The 27,336-nt window shown below is 36.1% G+C and overlaps 1 protein-coding gene across 3 annotated transcripts in view; it reads left to right on the plus strand.

Annotated features, from left to right (window-relative positions):
* LOC306970987 (regulating synaptic membrane exocytosis protein 1-like) overlaps positions 1–27,336 on the plus strand; it is an 89,645-nt gene that overhangs the window by 19,603 nt on the left and 42,706 nt on the right. For 2 of the 3 annotated variants that reach the window (XM_079567109.1, XM_079567110.1), the window contains exon 2: positions 169–243. The exons of the other annotated variant lie outside the window; for it this stretch is intronic. In XM_079567109.1, coding sequence (XP_079423235.1) covers positions 169–243 — 75 coding nt within the window. The remainder of the gene's footprint in view (positions 1–168; positions 244–27,336) is intronic. 3 annotated transcript variants of the gene reach the window in all.

The following is a 27,336-nucleotide window of genomic DNA, read 5'->3' on the forward strand; positions in this document are numbered from 1 at the left end:
TCGTGTGGGGCATTTATGCTGGAAGTTTACATGTTCTGTCCGTGTCTGAGTGGTTTTCTCCAAAATCTCCGACTGAACCAACCCCCTGGTGTTTCCCATCTGCCTAAAACATGCACAATATCCCTCCAGTCTCTGTTCTAAAGTGGTTTTCTGCGTCTGCGTTTTCAGGGAGGAGAAGCCGATCCAGGCGCGGACCGTGAACCTGGTGGGGCAGAAGAAACCTCCGCAGCAAAACGACGTCAGGTCAGTTCACGGCGGCCTGAGACGAAAAGACTTCGGCGTGGCTTTTGACTCGGGGCTCGCGAGTTTTTACAAAGACCTGCTGGAGACGAGATGCTTTGCTGTTTGTGAAGAATGTTGGTGCACAGTTTCTTCCCTGTGGTTTTAGGACGTGGTTTATAATTGCATTACTTGTTGTATGACAGTTGATGGGATGGATGCAGCGCAAGCGTTCCCAAAGTGGGGGTCGCAAAAATGATCTCAGGCTGAAATAAAAAAGAAAAATGCCGTTGCTTTGGTTGAATTTTCAGTTTCAAACCGCACATAATTTGTCGAATCCAGTCAAGTATCCATATGAATTGTTTCTGTATATGTTTTAACCTCTTACCTCCCACCTGAACAGAGCACTTTCTCTCCAGTTTGGTTTTACCCAAATGTAAAGGCTTATTGGAAAAAGTGTAAAAAAAAAGAAAATAAGAAATGTGACAAAAAATAAATAAAAATGTTAAAAAAAATAAGAAGAAGAAGAAGAAAAATGTGACAAAAAAACTAAAAAATTGTGACAAAAAATAATAAAACTGTGACAAAAAAAATAAATAGAAATGTGACAAAAAAATAAATAGAAATGTGACAAAAAAATAAATTAAAATGTGACAAAGTGACAAATCCAGCAAAAAAAGACAAAAATCCAGCAAAAAAAGACAAAATCCAGCAAAAAAAGACAAAAATCCAGCAAAAAAGAGACAAAAATCCAGCAAAAAAGAGACAAAACTCCAGCAAAAAAAGACTAAAATCCAGCAAAAAAAGAAACAAAAATCCAGCAAAAAAAGACTTAAATCCAGCAAAAAAGAGACAAAACTCCAGCAAAAAAAAAGACAAAAATCCAGCAAAAAGGTGACAAAAGAGCAGCAAAAACACATATGGGAAACAAAAAGTGATGACAATGGCAAAGAGGAGATAATGCATTTGGTTTTGGCGGGTGGTAAGAGGTGAAAAGTTTTGCTTCCCTAAAATATGAGTCAATAACCACCTTTTACAGTGGGGTCCTCGGCTCTAAAGTGGATCGAGGGATTACCGCAGTGGATACTACAGTAGATAATGTTTAAAGTAGACAGACACGGTGTCGACGCTGCTTCAGTCAAACAGAGCTTTGCCTTTAGCTCCTGTCACTGAACTCTGGAGTCTGGTCTGAAGGCAATTAAATCATCCTGACTCTGCACTACTATTTCTGCACAACTGCTACTATTACTACTACTGCAAGAACATCTGTGACATCTTTAATCAAATGCTGCTGCTTAGACTTTCCCCTCCTGCCGTCTCTGAAGCAGGAGCACAAGCGTCCATGTGCCGTTCACAAACACAATTAATACGTTTACTGAATTAGCGGCGCTCAGATGAGATTTAAATGTGGTTAGTTTTTGTTCAATCAAATCTTTAGGAAACATGTGTCCAGGAGCAGCTCGGCCCTGAACACGCACCTGCTCCACTGTTTACCTCACCATGAACACTTTTGTCTCAACCTGAACGGATCACATTTTCTCCCCAATCAAAAAGCTTCTTGGGGAAAAAAGCACCGAAACAGCCACAAAAAATGAGAAGAAAACAAGGATGTAAACGCAACAAAAAAATGACAAAGACTGGACAAATATTTGACAAAAAATTGACAAAAACACAACCAAAAAGTGACAAAAATTCAACAAATATGTGACAAAAATTCAGCAGAGATGTGCCAAAAACTCAACCAACAAGGGTCTAAAAATGTTTAAAAATGTGAGAAAAACTCAACAAAAATGTGACAAAAACTCAGCAAAAATGTGACAAAAACTCAACCAAAAATGTGACAAAAACTCAACCAAAAATGTGACAAAATCCAGCAAAAAAGTGACAAAAATCCAGCAAAAAATCGACAAAAATCCAGCAAAAAAGTGACAAAAATCCAGCAAAAAAGTGACAAAAATTCAGCAAAAAAGTGACAAAAATCCAGCAAAAAAGCGATAAAAATCCAGCAAAAAAGTGACAAAAATCCAGCAAAAAAGTGACAAAAATTCAGCAAAAAAGTGACAAAAATCCAGCAAAAAGTGACTAAAATCCAGCAAAAATTGACAAAAATCCAGCAAAAAAAAGTAAAAAAATGGCAAAAATCCAGCAAAAAGTGACAAAAATCCAGCAAAAAAAGACAAAAATCCAGCAAAAAAAAAAAGACAAAAATCCAGCAAAAAGTGACAAAAATCCAGCAAAAAAAAGGTAAAAAATTCAGCAAACAAGTGACCAAAATCCAGCAAAAAATCGGCAAAAATCCAGCAAAAAAGTGACAAAAATCCAGCAAAAAAGTGAAAAAAATCAGGAAAAAAGCGATAAAAATCCAGCAAAAAAGTGACAAAAATCCAGCAAAAAAGTGACAAAAATTCAGCAAAAAAGTGACAAAAATCCAGCAAAAAGTGACTAAAATCCAGCAAAAATTGACAAAAATCCAGCAAAAAAAAGTAAAAAAATGGCAAAAATCCAGCAAAAAAGAGGCAAAAATCCAGCAAAAAGTGACAAAAATCCAGCAAAAAAAGACAAAAATCCAGCAAAAAAAAAAAGACAAAAATCCAGCAAAAAGTGACAAAAATCCAGCAAAAAAAAAGGTAAAAAATTCAGCAAACAAGTGACCAAAATCCAGCAAAAAATGTGACAATAATGCATCAAAAAAGTAACACATAAGGGAAATAAAAAGTGACGACAATGGCAAAGAGGAGAGAATGCATTTGGTTTTGGCGGGTGGTAAGAGGTTAAAACTGGCAAGATCCTTTATTCTGATTTCATAGCCGAAGATATGGGACATTTGTGGTATTTTATTTAACCATATGAAAACTTAACTCTAACTTTAAATTGATCTTTATATTATTCATTTTTTTCTCCTATTCACCTGCAGCATCTCCCTTTAATTTCATAATGATTATTTGGCAAATCTCCAAGTCCACCAGGTAAATGTTTGTTCACACACACTCGTGGCTCTTCCAGAGGATTGACAAACCGGCCCCAGCGGCTTCTATAAATAATGAAATCCATAAATATCCACCGCCGTTGCCTCATTCATACCTCTCTGTCACACGCGCTCTTGTAAACACGGCCCCGTCGCTCCTCCAGGATGTTTTCCCTCCGAACGCCGCGCTCTGATTGGTCCCGCTGCAGCCGGGCGCCATGGTGACGCGCCTGCATCGCCGCGGCAACCCCCCGCGCAGTCCCGGGATAGGCCCGAGATGCTCTTCCTCACTTCCTGTTTCGGCGAGACCGAGGGGGATTGAGGAGTCGCTGAGATCAGAGACACAAATAGATGTGTTTGGACTGAGCGGACAACAAAACGCCTGCACTTCTGTCTGTTTCAGTGTTTAGTCCAGAAGGTCTTAGCTTTCAAATGAGGCGTTACACTGGCTTATAGGCTCTGTATAGCTGAACTGGAAAAAATGCACTTGGTGGAGGTTAAGAGATTAATGTTGAAATGCGCAAGTGACTTCCTGTAGAGCTCGAGAACTAAGGCTGACAAATATTAAAGGGGCTCGATTCAAGTTGGCCATTTTAAACTCACTACTGCCACCTCAGGTCAAACGTGTAACTGCACCTTCTATATTAAGCTCGTGCATGACGGCACTTCAGACCCGAAATAACGACTTTTTGAGGATTTTAGAGGCAGTTGTGGTGAACAGGTCTGAGCTCATTCTACACATTAGGACAAGGCTGGAACATGTAGGGGGAGGAAAATACTTCGTTTTTACATTTTTAAATGTATAGTATAGTCCCTTTAACCTCTTAACTCCCACCTGACCGGATCCCATTTTCTCCAGTTTGGCTTTACCCTAATCAAAAAGCTTCTTGGGAAAAAAAAGCACCAAAACAGCCACAAAAAAATGAGAAGAAAACAAGGATGTAAATGCAACAAAAATGTGACAAAAATTAAACAAAAATGTGACAAAAATTCTACAAAAAAATTAAAAAAATTGGACAAAAATTTGACAAAAACTCAACAAAAAAATTACAAAAATTCAACAAAAATGTGACAAAAATTCAACAAAAAAGTGACAAAAACTCAACAAAAAAGTTACAAAAGCTCAACCAAAATGTGACCAAAAATTCAACAAAAATTAAACAAAAAAGTGACAAAAATTCAATAAAAATGTGACAAAAATTCAACAAAAAAATGACAAAAATTCAACAAAAATGTGACAAAAATTCAACAAAAAAATTACCAAAATTCAACAAAAATGTGACAAAATTCTTTTAAAACAATGTGACAAAAATTAAACCAAAAAGTGACAAAAACTCAACAAAAAAGTGACAAAAATGCAACAAAAAAGTGACAACACAGCACAGCAACAACGCGAGGAAAAAGATCAGTTTTGTGGGTCTTAGCTTTCAAATGAGGTGTTACACAGACCTACTGTATATAATGGCCAAAGAGGACAGAATGCGTTCGGTTCAGGTGGGTGGTAAGAGGCTAAACGATATTGTGACTTTGGAATGGTTTAGATCAGTGTTTCTCAACTGATGGGATCTGTGTTGTGAGCCTTTCCCATTTCTTTTCTGACCGTTATCGGGTTGTTTTGATCATAGTTTCAGCTTTTCTGGCTTTTTGGAGGAACAATTTTGGAGGAAGAGACAATCTTTACAGGTCCAAGTTGTATTTGGGTCGTGTCTTGTCATCCCAGGGTATCTGAACCCCCGCCTTAACCAAGCACATTTTCTCCATTTCTGCTTCTCCCCAAATCTAAACATTTTCTTGACTGGAGCTTACAAGCCTTTAGGTCCACTGTAGCGTTTCATTTGAAAGCCTACAAAGTGATTTAACCCCTTAACTCCCACCTGAACCGAGCACATTTTCTCCAGTTTGGCTTTAACCCAGGCCAAAAGCTTCTGGGAAAAAAGCTGTGAAAATAGCGACAAAACTGAGACGAATAAAATGATGGAAATGTGACAAAAAAGTGCCGAAAAATTGATGAAAAAGTGGCAAAAATGTCACAAAATTGTCACAAGAAATTGACAAAAATGTGGAAAAAAATGTGATGAAAAATGTGGCCAAAAAAATGTCAAAAATTTGATTAAAAAAAATGGACAAAAAAATGACAGAAATGTGACAAAAATTGATGAAAAAGCGGCAAAAATGTCACAAAATTGTCACAAGAAATTGACAAAAAATGGACGAAAAAATGACAAAAAATGTGACAAAAAAATGACAAAAATGTTGAAAAAAATGTGACAAAAAATACAAAAATGTGATGAAAAATTTGGCAAAAAAAATGTCAAAAATTTGATTAAAAAAAATGGACAAAAAAATGACAGAAATGTGACAAAAATTGACAAAAATGTGACCAAAAAATGACTCACAAAAAATTACGAAAAAATGACAGAAATGTGACAAAAATTGACAAAAATGTGACCAAAAAATGACCAAAAAAAATTACGAAAAAATGACAAAAATGTGACAAAAAATAGTTGAATACCCATCAAAAAAAATGATGGGAAAAAAATCTGCTGACGTGAGGAAAAAGATCCTCTCGGTTCAGGCGGGAGTTAAGAGGTCAAGATGTCTCCTCGCGTTGTTCGTTGCATTTTCATCCTTGCTTACTTCTCGTTTTCGTCACTTTTTATTTGAAGTTATGCGCGAGTCAGTTCAACCCCACACTTCCGTACATAGATTAAATTTTAAAAAAAAAGTGAAACTATGCTGAGGCTCGCAAAGTAAGGTTCAAACGAGGCCTCAATAGTAACTTACTGTGGCTACAATAGGAAGTTTCCACCACAGAGTATGGAGTGACTGAATAATGCACTGAAGCGTGTCCATAAATGTATAATAGGAGCATTACGTCCACTTTAATGAACACAAGAAATGTATTTATTTGGTGAAAGATGCTGCTGATGCCTCGCACTGTACAGAAATAATAATAAAACGGGGGCGGAACGATGGCTGCCGTTGGAGAATCCAGTCGGAAGTCGCTCCATTCTGAGTGTCTTGTGGTACACGGTGCACGGGTGCATTAGGTGCCAGTCCATATGGTCCAGTCTGAGCCTCTGCCCACTCCCTGACCAGGCTCCATCTGTCTCCTCCTCCTCCTCCAGCAGCTTCTCCTTCAAACTGACGCTCTCTTACATTTGATCATATTAGAGTGAGACGCTCTCTCCCAATTTGTGTATTATAAAAGATTAAAGAGCGGGTATTCCGGTATTTTGCTGGTATTTGGCAATTATCTCAAACACATCTTTAATATTTCGTCATAATTTTGGTCAAAGTAATATTTCTGCAGATTAGAATCAGACTAAAACTAAATAAAAAGTTGTTTATGAGATTAAAACTATGACTAAAATGTCCAGTTATTTTTGTTGAGGTTAGGTTTTAGTTCAAGGCGCTAGATGCAAGTTCGCCATTTTATACTCACTGCTGCCTGTTCACCACAACTGCCTCTAAAATCCTGCACTGTAACTCCAAAAAGTGTTACTTCAGGTCCGAAGTGCCGTCATGAGTAACTGCTTATAGAAGCTGCAGTTACGCATGAAACCTGAGGTGGCAGTAGTGAGTATAAAATGACCAACTTGCATCTAGTCTCTTTAAACCAATAATTTAACCCCTTAACTCCCACCTGAACCGAGCACATTTTCTCCAGTTTGGCTTTACCCCAGTCCAAAAGCTTCTGGAAAAAAGCTGTGAAAATAGCAACAAAACTGAGACGAAAACAATGATGGAAATGTGAGAAAAATGTCACAAGAAATTGACAGAAAATGGACGAAAAAAATAACAAAAAATTGACAAAATGTGACAAAAAATGGACGAAAAAATGACAAAAAAATGACAAAATGTGACAAAACATTGACCAAAAAAATGACCAAAAATCACCAAAAAAATCACACAAAAAAATCTCAAAAAAATGACTAAAATGTGATTTTAAAAAAATGACAGAGTTGAACACCCAACAAAAAAATGATGGGGAAAAAATCTGATGACGTGAGGAAAAAGATCCTCTCGGTTCAGGCGGGAGTTAAGAGGTTAAATGACCGATAGCTTCCTCTCGAAAAATCCAAGCCAAAATCCATGGGAAATAAAGCGTATCTGGCTCGTATTTATCCATAAATATTCCACTGTCTCTGAGTTTGTTTGGTCTTTATCACAGAAATACTTTATTCCCGGAGTTTAGCGAACTTTTAGCAGATGTAGTCACTCAATCTGCCGGCGCTTCGGACACCGGGCTTTGACCTACTCTCGGCACGTCTTTGAGCTCACGCTGGAGTGACTCCCAAGTTATTTAACCCCTTAACTCCCACCTGACCGGATCACATTTTCTCCAGTTTGGCTTTACCCTAATCAAAAAGCTTCTTGGGGAAAAAAAGCACCAAAACAGCCTCAAAAAATGAGAAAAAAATAAGGATGTAAAGTTTGTAAACACAACAAAAAAATGACAAAAATTCAACATAAAAATGACAAAAATTCATAAAAAATATGACAAAAATTCAACCAAAAATGTGACAAAAAATCAACAAAAATTCATCAAAAATGTGACAAAAATTAAACAAAAATGTGACAAAAATTAAACAAAAATATGACAAAAATTCATCAAAAATGTGACAAAAATTAAACAAAAATGTGACAAAATTAAACAAAAATATGACAAAAACTCAACCAAAAAGCGACAAAAATTTAACCAAAATGTGACAAAAATTAAACAAAAATGTGTCAAAAATTCAACAAAAATGTGACAAAGATTCAACAAAAAAATGACAAAAACTCACCAAAAAGTGACAAAAATGTGACAAAAATTCAACCAAAAAGCGACAAAGATTCAACATAAAAATGACAAAAATTCAACAAAAATGTGACAAAAATTCAACAAAAATGTGACAAAGATTCAACAAAAAAATGACAAAAACTCACCAAAAAGTGACAAAAATTCAACAAAGATGTGACAAAAATAAGACAAAAACTCAACCAAAAAGCGTCAAAAATTCAACCAAAAAATGGCAAAAAATCAACAAAAATGTGACAAAAATTCAACAAAAAAGTGACAAAAATTCAACAAAAATGTGACAAAAATTCAACAAAAATGTGACAAAAATTCAACAATAATGTGACAAAAACTCAACAAAAATGTGACAAAAACGCAATAAAAATGTGACAAAAACTCAACAAAAAAGTGACAAAAATGTGACAAAAATTCAACAAAAAGTGACAAAAATTCAACAAAAATGTGACAAAAACGCAACAAAAATGTGACAAAAATTCAACAAAAATGTGACAAAAACTCAACAAAAATTTTTTGTCACTTTTTTGTTGAGTTTTTGTCACATTTTTGTTGAGTTTTTGTCACATTTTTGTTGAATTTTTGTCACATTGTTGTTGAATTTTTGTCACTTTTTTGTTGCATTTTTGTCACTTTTTTGTTGAATTTTTGTCACTTTTTTGTTGAGTTTTTGTCACTTTTTTGTTGAGTTTTTGTCACTTTTTGTTGAATTTTTGTCACATTTTTGTCACTTTTTTGTGACAAACAAAAATTTAACAAAAACTCAACAAAAAAGTGACAAAAACTCAACAAAAAAGTGACAAAAATTCAACAAAAAAGTGACAAAAATTCAACAAAAAAGTGACAAAAATGCAACAAAAAAGTGACAAAAATTCAACAAAAATGTGACAAAAATTCAACAAAAATGTGACAAAAACTCAACAAAAAAGTGACAAAAATTCAACAAAAATGTGACAAAAACTCAACAAAAAAGTGACAAAAACTCAACAAAAAAGTGACAAAAATTCAACAAAAAAGTGACAAAAACTCAACAAAAAAGTGACAAAAATGCAACAAAAAAGTGACAAAAATTAAACAAAAATGTGACAAAAATTAAACAAAAATATGACAAAAATTCATCAAAAATGTGACAAAAATTAAACAAAAATGTGACAAAATTAAACAAAAATATGACAAAAACTCAACCAAAAAGCGACAAAAATTTAACCAAAATGTGACAAAAATTAAACAAAAATGTGTCAAAAATTCAACAAAAATGTGACAAAGATTCAACAAAAAAATGACAAAAACTCACCAAAAAGTGACAAAAATGTGACAAAAATTCAACCAAAAAGCGACAAAGATTCAACATAAAAATGACAAAAATTCAACAAAAATGTGACAAAAATTCAACAAAAATGTGACAAAGATTCAACAAAAAAATGACAAAAACTCACCAAAAAGTGACAAAAATTCAACAAAGATGTGACAAAAATAAGACAAAAACTCAACCAAAAAGCGTCAAAAATTCAACCAAAAAATGGCAAAAAATCAACAAAAATGTGACAAAAATTCAACAAAAAAGTGACAAAAATTCAACAAAAATGTGACAAAAATTCAACAAAAATGTGACAAAAATTCAACAATAATGTGACAAAAACTCAACAAAAATGTGACAAAAACGCAATAAAAATGTGACAAAAACTCAACAAAAAAGTGACAAAAATGTGACAAAAATTCAACAAAAAGTGACAAAAATTCAACAAAAATGTGACAAAAACGCAACAAAAATGTGACAAAAATTCAACAAAAATGTGACAAAAACTCAACAAAAATGTTTTGTCACTTTTTTGTTGAGTTTTTGTCACATTTTTGTTGAGTTTTTGTCACATTTTTGTTGAATTTTTGTCACATTGTTGTTGAATTTTTGTCACTTTTTTGTTGCATTTTTGTCACTTTTTTGTTGAATTTTTGTCACTTTTTTGTTGAGTTTTTGTCACTTTTTTGTTGAGTTTTTGTCACTTTTTGTTGAATTTTTGTCACATTTTTGTCACTTTTTTGTGACAAACAAAAATTTAACAAAAACTCAACAAAAAAGTGACAAAAACTCAACAAAAAAGTGACAAAAATTCAACAAAAAAGTGACAAAAATTCAACAAAAAAGTGACAAAAATGCAACAAAAAAGTGACAAAAATTCAACAAAAATGTGACAAAAATTCAACAAAAATGTGACAAAAACTCAACAAATAAGTGACAAAAATTCAACAAAAATGTGACAAAAACTCAACAAAAAAGTGACAAAAACTCAACAAAAAAGTGACAAAAATTCAACAAAAAAGTGACAAAAACTCAACAAAAAAGTGACAAAAATGCAACAAAAAAGTGACAAAAATTCAACAAAAATGTGACAAAAATTCAACAAAAAATGTGACAAAAACTCAACAAAAAAGTGACAAAAATGTGACAAAAATTCAACAAAAAGTGACAAAAATTCAACAAAAAAGTGACAAAAATTCAACAAAAAAATGACAAAAATGTGACAAAAATTCAACAAAAAATGACAAAAATTCAACAAAAAAGTGACAAAAATTCAACAAAAAAGAGACAAAAATTCAACAATAATGTGACAAAAACTCAACAAAAATGTGACAAAAACGCAATAAAAATGTGACAAAAATTCAACAAAAATGTGACAAACACTCAACAAAAAAGTGACAAAAATGTGACAAAAATTCAACAAAAAGTGACAAAAATTCAACAAAAAAGTGACAAAAATTCAACAAAAATGTGACAAAAATTCAACAAAAATGTGACAAAAATTCAACAAAAATGTGACAAAAATTCAACAAAAAAGTGACAAAAATTCAACAAAAATGTGACAAAAACTCAACAAAAAAGTGACAAAAATGTGACAAAAATTCAACAAAAAGTGACAAAAATTCAACAAAAAAGTGACAAAAATTCAACAAAAAAGTGACAAAAACTCAACAAAAATGTGACAAAAACGCAACAAAAAAGTGACAAAAATTCAACAAAAAGTGACAAAAATTCAACAAAAAAGTGACAAAAATTCAACAAAAAAGTGACAAAAACTCAACAAAAAAGTGACAAAAACTCAACAAAAAAGTGACAAAAATTCAACAAAAAAGTGACAAAAATTCAACAACAATGTGACAAAAATTCAACAAAAATGTGACAAAAACTCAACAAAAAAGTGACAAAAATGCAACAAAAATGTGACAAAAATTCAACAAAAAAGTGACAAAAATTCAACAAAAAAGTGACAAAAATGTGACAAAAATTAAACAAAAAGTGACAAAAATTCAACAAAAAAGTGACAAAAATTAAACAAAAATTTAACAAAAACTCAACAAAAAAGTAACAAAAACTCAACAAAAAAGTGACAAAAATGCAACAAAAAAGTGACAAAAATTCAACAAAAAAGTGACAAAAAAGTGACAAAAATTCAACAAAAAGTGACAAAAATTCAACAAAAAAGTGACAAAAATGTGACAAAAATTCAACAAAAATTCAACAAAAATTCAACAAAAATTCAACAAAAAGTGACAAAAATTCAACAAAAAAGTGACAAAAATTCAACAAAAAAGTGACAAAAATTCAACAAAAATGTGACAAAAATTCAACAAAAATGTGACAAAAATTCAAAAAAAATGTGACAAAAATGTGACAAAAATTCAACAAAAATGTGACAAAAATTCAACAAAAAAGTGACAAAAATTCAACAAAAAAGTGACAAAAATGTGACAAAAATTCAACAAAAAGTGACAAAAATTCAACAAAAAAGTGACAAAAATTCAACAAAAATTTAACAAAAACTCAACAAAAATGTGACAAAAACGCAACAAAAATGTGACAAAAATTCAACAAAAATGTGACAAAAACTCAACAAAAAAGTGACAAAAATGTGACAAAAATTCAACAAAAATGTGACAAAAATTCAACAAAAAAGTGACAAAAACTCAACAAAAAAGTGACAAAAACTCAACAAAAAAGTGACAAAAATGCAACAAAAAAGTGACAAAAATGCAACAAAAAAGTGACAAAAATTCAACAAAAAAGTGACAAAAATGTGACAAAAATGTGACAAAAATTCAACAAAAATTCAACAAAAAGTGACAAAAATTCAACAAAAAAGTGACAAAAATTCAACAAAAAAGTGACAAAAATTCAACAAAAATGTGACAAAAATGCAACAAAAAAGTGACAAAAATTCAACAAAAAAGTGACAAAAATTCAACAAAAATGTGACAAAAACTCAACAAAAATGTGACAAAAATTCAACAAAAAGTGACAAAAATTCAACAAAAAAGTGACAAAAACTCAACAAAAAAGTGACAAAAACTCAACAAAAAAGTGACAAAAATGCAACAAAAAAGTGACAAAAATGCAACAAAAAAGTGACAAAAATTCAACAAAAATGTGACAAAAATTCAACAAAAATGTGACAAAAACTCAACAAAAAAGTGACAAAAATTCAACAAAAAGTGACAAAAATTCAACAAAAAAGTGACAAAAATGCAACAAAAAAGTGACAAAAATGCAACAAAAAAGTGACAAAAATTCAACAAAAAAGTGACAAAAATTCAACAAAAAAGTGACAAAAATTCAACAAAAAAGTGACAAAAATTCAACAAAAAAGTGACAAAAATGCAACAAAAATGTGACAAAAATTCAACAAAAAAGTGACAAAAATTCAACAAAAAAGTGACAAAAATGTGACAAAAATTAAACAAAAAGTGACAAAAATTCAACAAAAAAGTGACAAAAATTAAACAAAAATTTAACAAAAACTCAACAAAAAAGTAACAAAAACTCAACAAAAAAGTGACAAAAATGCAACAAAAAAGTGACAAAAATTCAACAAAAAAGTGACAAAAATTCAACAAAAAAGTGACAAAAATTCAACAAAAATTTAACAAAAACTCAACAAAAAAGTGACAAAAATTCAACAAAAATGTGACAAAAAATCAACAAAAAAGTGACAAAAATTCAACAAAAATTCAACAAAAATGTGACAAAAAATCAACAAAAATTCAACAAAAATTCAACAAAAAAGTGACAAACAAAACATAAAAAAGGTGACACAGCACAGCAACAACGTGAGGAAAAAGATTAGTTTTGTGGGTCTTAGCTTTCAAATGAGGTATTACACAGGCCTATAGCCAAAGAGGACAGAATGCATTCGGTTTAGGCGGGTGGTAAGAGGTTAAATATTAATTATTTCACCGGAAAAATAATTTGTTTTTGAAATTTTGAGAGGAAGTTTCATATCGTACTTAAAAAGGCGGAGGAGGAGGTGGAGGAGGGTGGAGTTCATGTGGAGTGAGCGGCGGAAACGACCCACAGAGTCTGGCTTAGAGACACTGAACCCCCCCCTCGGAGAGCCTTATGCTGACCTCGCCATCACTCACCCCAAAAACTCAACAAAAATGTGACAAAAATGTGACAAAAATTCAACAAAAATTCAACAAAAATTCAACAAAAAGTGACAAAAATTCAACAAAAAAGTGACAAAAATGCAACAAAAAAGTGACAAAAATTCAACAAAAAGTGACAAAAATTCAACAAAAAAGTGACAAAAAAGTGACAAAAATTCAACAAAAATTCAACAAAAATTCAACAAAAATTCAACAAAAAGTGACAAAAATTCAACAAAAAAGTGACAAAAATTCAACAAAAAAGTGACAAAAATTCAACAAAAATGTGACAAAAATTCAACAAAAATGTGACAAAAATTCAAAAAAAATGTGACAAAAATGTGACAAAAATTCAACAAAAAGTGACAAAAATTCAACAAAAAAGTGACAAAAATTCAACAAAAATTTAACAAACACTCAACAAAAAAGTAACAAAAACTCAACAAAAAAGTGACAAAAATGCAACAAAAAAGTGACAAAAATTCAACAAAAAAGTGACAAAAATTCAACAAAAAAGTGACAAAAATTCAACAAAAATTTAACAAAAACTCAACAAAAAAGTGACAAAAATTCAACAAAAATGTGACAAAAAATCAACAAAAAAGTGACAAAAATTCAACAAAAATTCAACAAAAATGTGACAAAAAATCAACAAAAATTCAACAAAAATTCAACAAAAAAGTGACAAACAAAACATAAAAAAGGTGACACAGCACAGCAACAACGTGAGGAAAAAGATTAGTTTTGTGGGTCTTAGCTTTCAAATGAGGTATTACACAGGCCTATAGCCAAAGAGGACAGAATGCATTCGGTTTAGGCGGGTGGTAAGAGGTTAAATATTAATTATTTCACCGGAAAAATAATTTGTTTTTGAAATTTTGAGAGGAAGTTTCATATCGTACTTAAAAAGGCGGAGGAGGAGGTGGAGGAGGGTGGAGTTCATGTGGAGTGAGCGGCGGAAACGACCCACAGAGTCTGGCTTAGAGACACTGAACCCCCCCCCCCTCGGAGAGCCTTATGCTGACCTCGCCATCACTCACCCCTCCCTCTCTCTCCCTCCTCTTTATCTCTCTCCACTCTCCCTCCTCCTCACACTCTCTCTTCCCTTTCCCTCCCTATTTCTCTCCCTCTCCCCTCTCTCTCTCTCTATAATTCTGTCTCCAAAAATTAGATAAAAAATGGACGAAAAAATGACAAAAATTGGACAAAAAAATTACAGAAATTTGACCCCCCAAAAAAATCAAAAATGTGATTAAAAAATGACAAAAAATGAGATAAAATGTTGACAAAAACATACAAACATTTGACGAAAAAATGACAAAAAATTGATAAAAAATTGACTTTTTTTTCAAAAATGTGATAAAAATGTGACAAAAAATGACCAAAAAAATGACCAAAAAGTTACAAAAATGAGTTAAATACCCAACAAAAAAATTATAGAAAGAAAAAACTTATGACGTGAGGAAAAAGATCCTCTCGGTTCAGGCGGGAGTTAAGAGGTTAAAATGTATCTAAAAATACATTTTGTTGGAATAAAAGAAGATAAAACGTGCCCCTAAAACAATCAATCCCATGAAGCTCACCATGCTTTAACACCGCTCATTCGTTTTGGGGGTAGAACCCTCGATTCGAACGGGCCCGGGACGCCGTTGCACTCCTGATTTAGTGCTACTCTTGGTCGCACTGAAGCCGAGCGTTTTCTTTTTGACTGTTTTTGGCAGATTCGGTGATGACTGTTTTCGGCGAAGTGGCTGGAGGAAGTGTGACTCACAGCCCTTAGTCACAGGACCAGGGTATTTATAACGGGTATTTTTAGAGAAGACTACTCTACTGCGACGAGGGGAGTACTTTTGACGAGAGGCGGCTGATTGATACGGACGTCGTCTTTGAAAACGCCCATATAAGGTCTTGTTGGAAGCAGCCAGAGGGAGAAAACATGGAGGAAATAAATGAACTTCAACCTCTTGCCACCCGCCTAAACCAAATGCATTCTGTCCTCTTTGGCTAATATATATTATATACGCTAAGACCCCCAAAACTGATCTTTTTCCTCTCGTTGTTGCTGTGTTGTGTCACCAATTGTTATGTTTTTTTTCTTTCTTTTTTTTTTTCATTTTTGTCACATTTTTGTTGAATTTTTGTCATTTTTTTGTTGAATTTTTGTCACATTTTTGTTGAATTTTTGTCACATTTTTGTTGAATTTTTGTCACATTTATGTTGAATTTTTGTTGATTTTTTGTAATTTTTTTGTTGAATTTTTGTCATTTTTTTGTTGAATTTTTGTCACATTTTTGTCACATTTTTGTCACATTTTTGTTGTGTTTACATCCTTGTTTTCTTCTCATTTTTTGTGGCTGTTTTGGTGCTTTTTTTCCCAAGAAGCTTTTTGATTAGGGTAAAGCCAAACTGGAGAAAATGGGATCCGTTCAAGTGGGAGTTAAGAGGTTAAATATAACGTATCTGACTCGTATTTATCCATAAATATTCCACTGTCTCTGAGTTTGGTCTTTATCACAGAAATACATTATTCCCGGAGCGAATTTAAGGCAGATGTCGTCACTCAATCTGCTGGTGTTCGGACACCGGGCTCTGACCTACTTTTGACATGTCTTTTTTTTGTTGTGATTATTGATTTAATTTTAATGTCAAATAAACGCCTGTAAAGTGCTAAAATAGTCGTTCTGTTTCATAAAATTTGTAGCAATAAATAAATTCAGATAAAAAAAAAAAAAAAACAAGCCTATAAGTCAAAGAAACGGACAATGCTAACCAGGATGCTACATTAGCGAAGCGATGCTATCGAGTGCCGTTTTCTGCTTCTGCTGAACAATTAAATCTGCTGTGATGTAAACATGTATATGAACCCGATTTTGGTTTTAACTTTATTAACTTTATTAACTTTATTTATATGTGATAAATACATTTATAGTCTGCCAGAAAACCACTAAAAAGGGAGATAAATTGTGATTCCCATCAGATGTTTTCATCCCCCTCGACGAGACCACGCCCCCTTGTATGACGCATTCCCATCGCTATATCTATGTTTTCTAAGGCTGATGCCAAGGGCGTAGGTTTGGTGTTACTAATAACACCAAATACCAAACACCAAAACCCCCGCGGCACAAGGCTCCAGAAACAGACTGAAGCTCTGTTGCAAATATAGGTGGGGGACATGTCCCTAAGGCAGAGGGGAAGGCAAGTTTGTGTGTTGCCAAATCACCAAGGGCCAAACCTCACTATTGAAGACCAAAGTAAAGAACTATTTGCCAATGTTGTGCATTAGTATGACTTACTGAGATGTTCTGCCAGGATTTCTTTTTGTTTTAAAGACAGTATATTCTACATTTTAAGTCGAGCCAGTGGGTAAGTTGAACCACCTAGTATATATTGAAATAAAACATTTTTAGTGTGACTGTAGCTGTGATTTAAACGTGCTAGATAAAAAAAAATTAAAAGAAAAATGGCCTTAAAGGGGCTAGATGCAAGTTAGCTATTTTATACTCACTACTACCACCTCAGGTCATATGTGTAACTGCAGCCTCTATATCAAGCTCGTGCATGACGGCACTTCAGACCCGAATTAACACCTTTTTGAGTGACAGTGCAGGATTTTAGAGGCAGTTGTGGTGAACAGGTCTGAGCTCATTCTACACATTAGGACATTATTGGAACGTGTCGGAGGAGGAAAATAAATAAATATTATAATATAAATATGTGTTTTATATTGTTGAACTTCGTATAGTCTCTTTAAAATAACCCCACTTTTTATGAAAAAAGTGTTGTTGTTTTTTCAGACACAAAATTGCATTATCTGCAGATGGTGTATGAAAACAAAAATATATATTATGATATTTTTTTGCATGCATGTTAATGGGAGACAATGCAATGTCAATTTCACCTTTAAATCTGGTGGTTGAATTTACCCCGGTCCTGGGGTAAAAGGAGCCACAAGATGAGGATCGACATCTTAAAGGTCCTATATCATGCAGAATCGACTTTTTGGAGATTTTAGCCATGTTGTTATGCTATTTCCTTATCAAAAACACCCCCAGAGTGTTTTTTGGCTTCATTCACGCAGTTCTCAGCAATCCTCCTGAATCCTGCTCTCTGAGCAGCTGCTCCGCCCTCTGCTGGAGAACGACTGAGTTGTGACACTCTGTGTCAAACAGGAAGAGCACAACTTCTGTAATGTAGTGCCTTACAGCCTGATTTTAATTTATAAAACAGCTTTAAAAAAAAAAAAAAAAAGGAAGCGCTTCCACGTCAGGGCTGAAAACAAACACAAAACAAACGTACCCCCTGACGTCATGTTTGCACTAGAGGATGTGAAGAAGGAGCTCTTTCTAACCTACTCTGGACACACCTGTTCATTATTCTCACCTTACGATAATGTCACGGAGAAAAGCACGTTTGGCAACGAGAGGAGCAGGAGCACTTTTATCTTCTAAAGCAGAGGACACTCGCCAGAATGTTGGAATTTCTTTCCTGGATTCGACGACTATCAGCCAGAATAGTGTTTTTCTGTGACTGTCTCTGATGGATGTTTGGTGAACCTTCACCAGGATCAAAGTGGATTAACTTTTATAACCAACGCGAGTCCCCAATGTGATGCCGGGACAGGACAGAGCGGTGGTGAGTCAAAACGCGTGTTAGCGTGTGAGTTAGCTTGTGTGTTAGCATGTGTGTTAGCGTGTGTGTTAGCGTGTGAGTTAGCTTGTGTGTTAGCGTGTGAGTTAGCATGTGAGTTAGCGTGTGAGTTAGCTTGTGAGTTAGCGTGTGTGTTAGCGTGTGAGTTAGCTTGTGTGTTAGCGTGTGAGTTAGCGTGTGTGTTAGCGTGTGTGTTAGCGTGTGAGTTAGCTTGTGTGTTAGCGTGTGTGTTAGCGTGTGAGTTAGCGTGTGAGTTAGCGTGTGAGTTAGCTTGTGTGTTAGCGTGTGAGTTAGCGTGTGAGTTAGCGTGTGTGTTAGCATGTGTGTTAGCGTGTGAGTTAGCTTGTGTGTTAGCGTGTGTGTTAGCGTGTGAGTTAGCTTGTGTGTTAGCGTGTGTGTTAGCGTGTGAGTTAGCGTGTGAGTTAGCTTGTGAGTTAGCGTGTGTGTTAGCGTGTGTGTTAGCGTGTGAGTTAGCTTGTGTGTTAGCGTGTGTGTTAGCGTGTGAGTTAGCGTGTGAGTTAGCTTGTGTGTTAGCGTGTGAGTTAGCTTGTGTGTTAGCGTGTGAGTTAGCTTGTGTGTTAGCGTGTGTGTTAGCATGTGAGTTAGCTTGTGTGTTAGCGTGTGAGTTAGCTTGTGTGTTAGCGTGTGTGTTAGCGTGTGTGTTAGCGTGTGTGTTAGCGTGTGAGTTAGCTTGTGTGTTAGCGTGTGAGTTAGCTTGTGTGTTAGCGTGTGTGTTAGCGTGTGTGTTAGCCATAATGAAGCTGTGCTGCAGATGTCAACTCCTTATAACTGTATTGTGAAGTAACTTCACTTATAGCTGTGATATTTATATTTATTTTACTGCTAATAATGCATGGGCAAATACGCTCGGAGAGAGGGGGCGGAGTTAACTGAATCGAAGCGTCTTGTCTTCCACGTTTGGAAAATACCCCCAGAAAATACTTATATTTCTCACAAAAAATAGTACTCCATAGCGGAAGAGGTACAATATATCATTTAAATGCCTATACTTTACTTTGGGATGGCTAAAATAGCATGACACAGATCCTTTAAGAATCATACTCCGGGGAATTTTTTAACCCCATGTATGTTAATAGTAAAATGTTGTATTTATATTGTACTCTTTTTACACAAGCAAAAGGTGGCTCATCTTAGCCCAATGTCCCATTTACACTTCAGCAGGTATTTAATCTCTTATTTGTGTAATAATATTTATCAAATTCATCTTGAGGGGGCCGGAGGTTCTATGCTGGACGGACGTATATGGCCCCCGGGCCTGACGTTGCCTACCTCTGCCTATGGTCCCCACGCCAACTGATACTAAATGATTAGCTGATGCAGATTTTGGGGGATTTTGATTAAACAATATATATTTTTGGCCGATTACTAAAAAGGTCTTGTCTATAATCCTGTGTATTGTACTTTAAAAAATAACTGTTTCTTGAAGGCAGCGTGACTTTGCTAGTTTATCACAGTAGTAGCCGTAGTAGTCGATCCCTCTTCATGGGATCGACTGTAAACATTTGATTTATATTGAATGAAATGTGATGAATTACATGGATGGCCGAGTGTTTACTGGTCATGTAGGTCATTGCACCTGCACCTGATCACACACATGCAGCTGTAATAAGTGTGTGTGTGTGTGTGTGTGTGTGTGTGTGTGTGTGGGGGGGTGTGTGTGTGTGTGTGTGTGCGTGCATTTGCTTCTTATGCCCTCGTTTTCTCTAAAAACATGTACAAAAGGGTCAAGTGTTCTTTGTTTTGAGGCAGACATGGTTCCAGACGGGATCTTAGGGTCACGTTCGAGGAGGAAAACTAATATTAAAAAGAACTATTTCACCTTTTACTCCACCACTACTTAAATGCTGAATTACTTAATAATAATAATAATAATAATAATAATAATAATAATAATAATAATAATAATAATAATAATAATAATAATAATAATAATAGACACTTTATATATTACATTATATAGGCCTGTGTAGCACCTCATTTGAAAGCTAAGACCCACAAAACTGATCTTTTTCCACGCGTTGTTGCTGTTTTGTGTCGCCTTTTTTATGTTTTTTTTTTTTTGGTCACATTTTTGTAGTTTTTTTGTAGTTTTTTTGTTGAATTTTTGTTGAATTTATGTTGAATTTTTGTTGAATTTTTGTTGAATTTTTGTTGAATTTTTGTTTCATATAGCACTTTTCTGGACACTCAAAGACACTTTACATTGCATTTTTCATTCACTCCTTGACGGTGGTAAGCTACTATTGTAACCACAGATGCCCTGGGGTAGACTGGCGAAAGCGAGGCAACCAGTCTGTGCCATCGGCCCCTCCCACCACCAACCACTCACTCACTACATTCGCCCAGGCTTCCTCATGTTACCAAATGGTCTCCCATCCAAGTCCCGACCAGGCCCTTCCCTGCTTAGCTCCGTCTGACGGGATCGGGCAGAGCAGAGGCGGTTCGGCCACTTACTTATTAAACTAAACCAAACCATAATGAGCTGGTTTAAGACATATTGAAAATGGAATGTAAAAAATGTAAATATCAGCTGCAAACATTGTAAATACTTGTGTGTAAACTTGTCCCCTGCATCTTGATCAATGAGTTTTATCCTGGATAAATAAAGGACAAATGAAAAACAAAAAATAAACTAGAAATGCATTGCGATTGACTGCGGAAATGCGGGAAGCGAATGCAGAAATTGCATAAACTGTTCAAATTGCATAAATTGCTTAAAATGCATTAACTGGTTAAATCCCATAAAGTGGTTACTTTGCATAAATTGTTAATATTGCATAAACTGGTTAAATTCCATAAACTGGTCAAACTGTTGAAATGGCCTCAGTGCTTGATTGGCAGAAGCTGCACAAATGGCTGAAAGGCCTGGAGTCTCCTGATTGGCTGGATTCCCCCCATACACACCAATGCAAAAATTTCAAACTCTCGTATAAAAAAACTGGAAAACTGCAGAAGGACAATTTTTTCTCAAAACCCACAAGTTGCATAAGCTGAACATGCACAAAGTGCAGAAATTGCATAAAATGCAGAAAAAAGTGCAGAAAAGCATGGATTTGCAGCAGCCCCATTATAAGTCAATGGGAAAAATCTCCGACATTTTGGCCGATTGCGGAAAAACCGTAAGTTGCAGAAGTCCCAAAAGTAATAGCACCCTTCTCCTCAACATGCGGAACATTTTGATGCATAACTTGCATAAATTGCACAAAGCATGAAGGTGCTGAAAGCTCTAGAAAATCGGGAAAAAGATGGAAGAGGAATAATAATAAAGAACATGAAAACCAATAATTGACTGCGGAAGAATTCCGCAGTCAATCAAAAATAAAAAACAGTAAGTAGGATGGGTTTTACCAGACCCTCGTACTCATTGCATTTTGTACAAGGGTCTGGATCTTCACAACTGAGCTCCGTTATCAGGTGGGAGGGGTGAACTCCTTTGAAATGATCTGAGTTTTGCTAGGGTTTGGTTGTGACGTATGTACTGTAATGCGCCTGAGTGAGTGAAGCAGTTGTCAGCTCTGCTCTTGGGGGCATTCTTTACGCATTCCAAGGGCCCGATCTTGTGCATCATAACGGAGACGATAGCGTGACATTTTGCGCTCAGTAGTAGCGCACTTTGTGATCTTGCCACTCCAGACTTAACGCAGTTAAATGGGTGGAGACACACATTTTCCTCCAACCAGATCGACTCCGCGTCCAGGAGAGTGGTTGTGTGGGAGTGGGGTGTGAACATGTGCTTTTGTTTTGCTTCGCGTTCGCGCCGAGCGCGGCCGATCCGCGCCACAGCGGACGCTGTAGCTCTTTTTCTCTCGAGACGTGAACATGGTTTAGCTCACGATGGGGTAAATAAAGTTTTTAGTTTGACCTGTGAGAGCCTAAGGCTTAAGAAAGAACGCAAGACAGCGCAATGTAAACGAGGAAGTGAATGTCAGCCGTGTTTCCATCAGTGCAGTCACCTCCTCTTGTGACGCCCCCTCATAGGTGGTGGAGGCGAATGGCACATATAGCTCCACCACTCGGAAAATAATTCGCCAAGAGCCTGTGCCGTCCCGTGCGCCGCCACAAGATCTGGCCCCAAGGCTTCAATTTTTATTTCTGGACATTTGGGAGCCGAGCCAGAACGGACTGAAGAGCTTCCTTGGGGCGACAGTGGCACAGATGGTAGAGAGGGTCGTCTCATGATCGGAAGGTCGGGGGTTCGAATCCCACCTCCTGAAAGTGCACAGTGTCGTTGTGTCCTTGGGCAAGACACTTCACCCACATTGCCCCCAGTGTCTGCGTACATTGGTGTATGAATGAGAGTATGAATGGGTGAGTGGATCCTTGCTGTAAAGCGCTTTGAGTGCCTAATGTAGGTGGAAAAGCGCTATATAAGTTGAGACCATTTACCATTTACCATTTACCATTCCTTTACTTTCGTATCCGGCGCCATTGCCAAACTACAATGTGGCGCAAATGCTTGACGTCACCGACAAGCCCCGCCTCCCCCGCTCGCCGAATGGTAGGTTGAAATTCAACCGATGTAACGTGGCCACTGAGATCAGACCCAGACGTGCATGTAGGGAAATGATAATTGACTGGAGTTTGCGGATGGATAAGGCCAGGCTCCGTCAGGCCGACCCTGTAGCCAATGGCACCCTCTGCAAGATTGAACTTTTGCAGCCCCACCCAACAATGGATAACATTAATTCTTTATTTCCATTTCTATTTCTGTGTATTTCTCTAGCACACATGCACACACTTTGTATATGTAAAAAATATGATTAGAATTGTTTTATTATGATTATCTATTCATAAAAAATAAATCAGAACATCTTGAATTATGAAACACAGCAGTTTGAGGAGGAACCTCTATTTCTGAAGTAAATTTATGAATTTTCACCGCGATGTGACACGGCTCCCTGGGTCGTTTGAAAGCTTGAAATCTACAGTTTCCCTGGCCCTGGATGGGGAAGGCATAAATAAGCATTGTTTGTTTCAGCCTTTACTTTTCATTGAGTATTGTGTCTTTCTTTTCTTTCTCCAATAACTGTTACCTATGGTTTGCTTGAAAGAAAAATGAAAGGCATAATTGATGATTTTTAACCATTAAAATGATGTGGCCCGACCCTCTGACCAGACAAAGCTCTGCAATTCCAATTCCCCAATCGTGTTTCTCTCCTACTGGCCGTGCTTAATCTGCAGGAAATGGTGGGATCCTACATGGGCTGAGTGATGAAGCTTGGTACAAAACATCCCGAGACGCTGAGGGTAATTAAATTGCTTTATTGGCTCCGGTGGATGTACGTTTTTCAAACCAAATGCATTCTGTCCTCTTTGGCCATTATATAGGCCTGTGTAGCACCTCATTTGAAAGCTAAGATCCACAAAACTGATCTTTTCCTCGCGTTGTTTTTGTCACATTTTTGTTGAGTTTTTGTTGAATTTTTGTTGATTTTTTGTCACATTTTTGTTGAGTTTTTGTTGAATTTTTGTTGATTTTTTGTTGATTTTTTGTTGATTTTTTTTTGTTTTTTTGTTGAATTTTTTGTCACATTTTTGTTGAATTTTTGTCACATTTTGCTGAATTTTTGTCACATTTTTGTTGAATTTTTGTCACATTTTTGTTGAGTTTTTGTTGAATTTTTGTTGATTTTTTGTTGAATTTTTGTTGAGTTTTTGTTGAATTTTTGTTGAATTTTAGTTGAATTTTTGTTGAATTTTTGTTGAATTTTTTGTCACATTTTGTTGAATTTTTGTCACATTTTGTTGAATTTTTGTCACATTTTGTCGAGTTTTTGTCACATTTTTGTAGAATTTTTGTCACTTTTTGGTTGAGTTTTTGTCACATTTTTGTCTCATTTTTGTCTCTTTTTTGTTGCGTTCACATCCTTGTTTTCTTCTCATTTTTTGTGGCTGTTTTGGTGCTTTTTTTTCCCAAGAAGCCTTTTGATCAGGGTAAAGCCAAACTGGAGAAAATGGGATCTGTTCAGGTGGGAGTTAAGAGGTTAAAACAATTAAGAAAGAAAAAAGTGAATGAGTTTTGGCCTTATCTGCTGCTTGGCTCTAGTGTGGACGCCTCCTCGGATAATCCTTCACTCTCAGACGTGTCACAGGGAGCTCAGATTATAACATTTCTTAGTTTGTTTTCCACATGTGGTGAAAAATGCAGCCTCGAGTTAAAAGCCATATGTAAATAATATTGTTTTGCATACAGTGTGTGTTTGTTCCTTCTCTTCTTTGTAGATCTTTGCAGCTCGGCTCGTTAGCGCCGTTAGCCGCTAATTGGCGCACACTTTATGTAAATGCGGGAAACGCGTCGAGAGACATTTGTTCAAGCCGTCGATGTTTTGAAGACGAGGACGGGAGGAAGTCGAGTTTGTGATAACCTTGAAGAGTCCGTTTATATATGTGGTTTATAACGAGCCACGGACAGGAAGCAGTTTTATCTTGAACGCAGCGATTCTGGAGATAAAAGTGACTGTATCTGAACGTCACATGTACGAGCACGTCTATTTCAGAACCTGTTTATGCCACGTTTTAGACTTTACCCCGTCGCAGGAGTGGAAGAAGCACTGTCGCCATGTTGTGGGCACGTTTTCATCGCTTTTTGCTGCTTTTTTGTTGAGTTTTTGTCACTATTTTGTTGAATTTTCAGAGCTTTTGTTGTGACTTTTTTCAGATCATTTTTGGGGGGGGGGATATTCAACAAATTTGTGTAACTTTTTTGTAATTTTTTTGTTAAATAGTACAATTTTTGTCACTTTTGTCACATGTTCATAATTTTTTGTCATTTTTTTGTCATTTTTTGTCAATTTTTGTGACATTTTTTCCATCATTTTTTCGTCAATTTTTTGTCAATTTTTCGTCATTTTTCGTCACTTTCTGTCATTTTTTGTGTACGTTTTTGTCAATTTTTTGTCACATTTTTGTTAATTTTTTTTCAGTTTTTTGTCTAAGTTTTCTCACTTTTTTGTCACATCTTCATCATTGTTTCGTCTCAGACTGTCGCTCTTTTCTAACCTTTTTTCCAGAAGCTTTTGGATTGGGGTAAAGCCAAACTGGAGAAAATGTGCTCGGTTCAGGTGGGAGTTAAGGGGTTAAGCTTTTTTTTTGTTACTGCACTTGTTTACTGGACAAGCTTTGGGTTTGCATTGGTTTAGTCCGCTCACTCAGACGCAGAAATGCCGGCGATTCCCATTATCTGCAGCCCCTGCTCTATATTAAAATTGCATTACCGCGATGCGTTCACACACCCTGGGACGCTCTCGTACTGAGAGGGGAGGTCGCTGGCGTCTAACCTGCCGCGCTCTAGCAGCAGGCGACCCCTCCGCGACCTTTGGAAGCAGGAAGTCTCGTAAACAGCTCGCTAAGGTGGATTTACAGCGACTTCTTCAGCATCGACGTGGCTTTGGTTTAGCAGCAGTTTCTATTGGAGGGCATCGGACTACAATTTACACAACGATGCTGGGATTTGTAGTTTTCTTTGGATTCGTTGTGTCGGGCGATGGCTGCTTTTTAATCATTACCTTGGATATATTTTGTTGTATTGCTTTTCTGTGAACTTGGGCGACACTTTTTGTTTTTGCGCTGGGATTTGTAGTTCTTAAAAAGCGTTGTTTCCGTTTTGTAGTCCCACCTTCACCCTCGTGCATCCTGGGAGCTGTGCAGTGGAATTAGGACTACACTTTTTGAGGCGCGGTGACTGGGATTTGTAGCTTTTAATGGCCGGAGCGTCAGAGGAGGGTGGTACTTCGTCAGATCTGTGAGTACAGCATCGAAGTAGCAGGAGAGGATCCTCTGGGCTTTATTTAGACCACTGTGGGAGGAGCCAAATTCAATTTTTAATTAGAAACATAGAAATTGAATATATCGGGGCGGCAGTCTTGAAGTTGATGTAATAATTTGAAACGGAAACCTGGGTGAATCACACAAGGAAATCCAATGTTTGTTGAATTCATGCAGATTTTGCAGATTGCCAAAAGATAAATGAACTTGTAATGAGACAATAGGTGTGTTCGAGATGCCGTTGCGGCTCGCCTGGATGATCGGCGAGAGTAGCCGGTGCAACGGGGGCGGAGAAAAGAGTCTGAAGCCCATCCGACCGCTCCACATGCAGAGAACAACGAGAGCGGCCTCAGATCACGCAGAGTCTCGTTCAGATATCGCGTTCATTTAAAGTTTATCCTAAATAAAAGTCATTCACCTCCTGCTCTGTTTCCTTTACTCCAGCGACATCATTCTTCATCAGAGGAAACTTTCCCATTCGTTTGTTTGTTCAAGTTTGTGAGATAAAATACGTCCTTTTAAATCACGAGTTGTTCTGTAAGAGCATCAAACATGAGCTCTATTTTAGGGGCGATACATAACTTTAATAGTTTCAGTCATAGTTTATTTGTTCAGATCTAAAGAGGAGGGGGGAGGGGGCGAGGAGCACGTTTCTGATCACAGCAGACTCGTATCCAATCACCTGAGCGTGAGCCGCGGACAGGTGGGCGTTTTCCCATCATGCACGGGGGCCGTGGAGCCGCTGCAGTTGCCTCTGGAGAGATGCAGCGGCTGATCAAGTCGGCTGCTCTCGTTGGGGTCTCACGATCTTTCCGTGCCCCACGTGCCCGTGACATCAGAGCCCGTCTGGAGCAGGTCGGACAGAAATCTAACCGGCACCGTGCGTCTGCAGTCGGCTGTAAAACTCTGTCCGTCTGGCTCATCTCGAACACACCTAAAGTCAGAATAATCCTTCTACACTGCAAAAGTAGTTGTTTTATCTTAATTTGAGTGTAAATATTTTGCCCCATGGCCAGATTTCTTGAAATTACTCTTTCAAATCCAGGACAAAAGGACTTCTTTCAAGATTGCTTTTTGCAGTGTACAGTGTAGCCCTCAAAACCAGCATATATTCCAATAATTCAAGCACTTTTTTTATTTTGAGATAGAATCGAATCCTCCTCATCTCAATCAACCCAGTCCAGTCAACAGTCAATCTATCAATACTTTATATAAACTGAAAACATGTTAAACCTGCACATTCTTGTTTTAAAAGGGACAATATCATACCATTTTAGCCATTCAAAAGTAAATTATAGGCCTTTATATGATATATTGTACCTCTACCACTATGGAGTTTTGATTTTTGTGAGTATTTTCTGGAGGTATTTTACCAACCCGGAAGACAAGACGCTGCGATTTAGTTCACTCCGCCCCTTCTCTCCGATTTGATGCTACTAATGCAACATTACTAGTAGTGAAATATAAATATCACAGCAATAAGTGAAGTTACTTCAATGCTGT

Source organism: Gobius niger (genome assembly GCF_951799975.1).
Source record: "Gobius niger genome assembly, chromosome: 12".
Taxonomy (NCBI): Eukaryota; Metazoa; Chordata; class Actinopteri; order Gobiiformes; family Gobiidae; genus Gobius; species Gobius niger.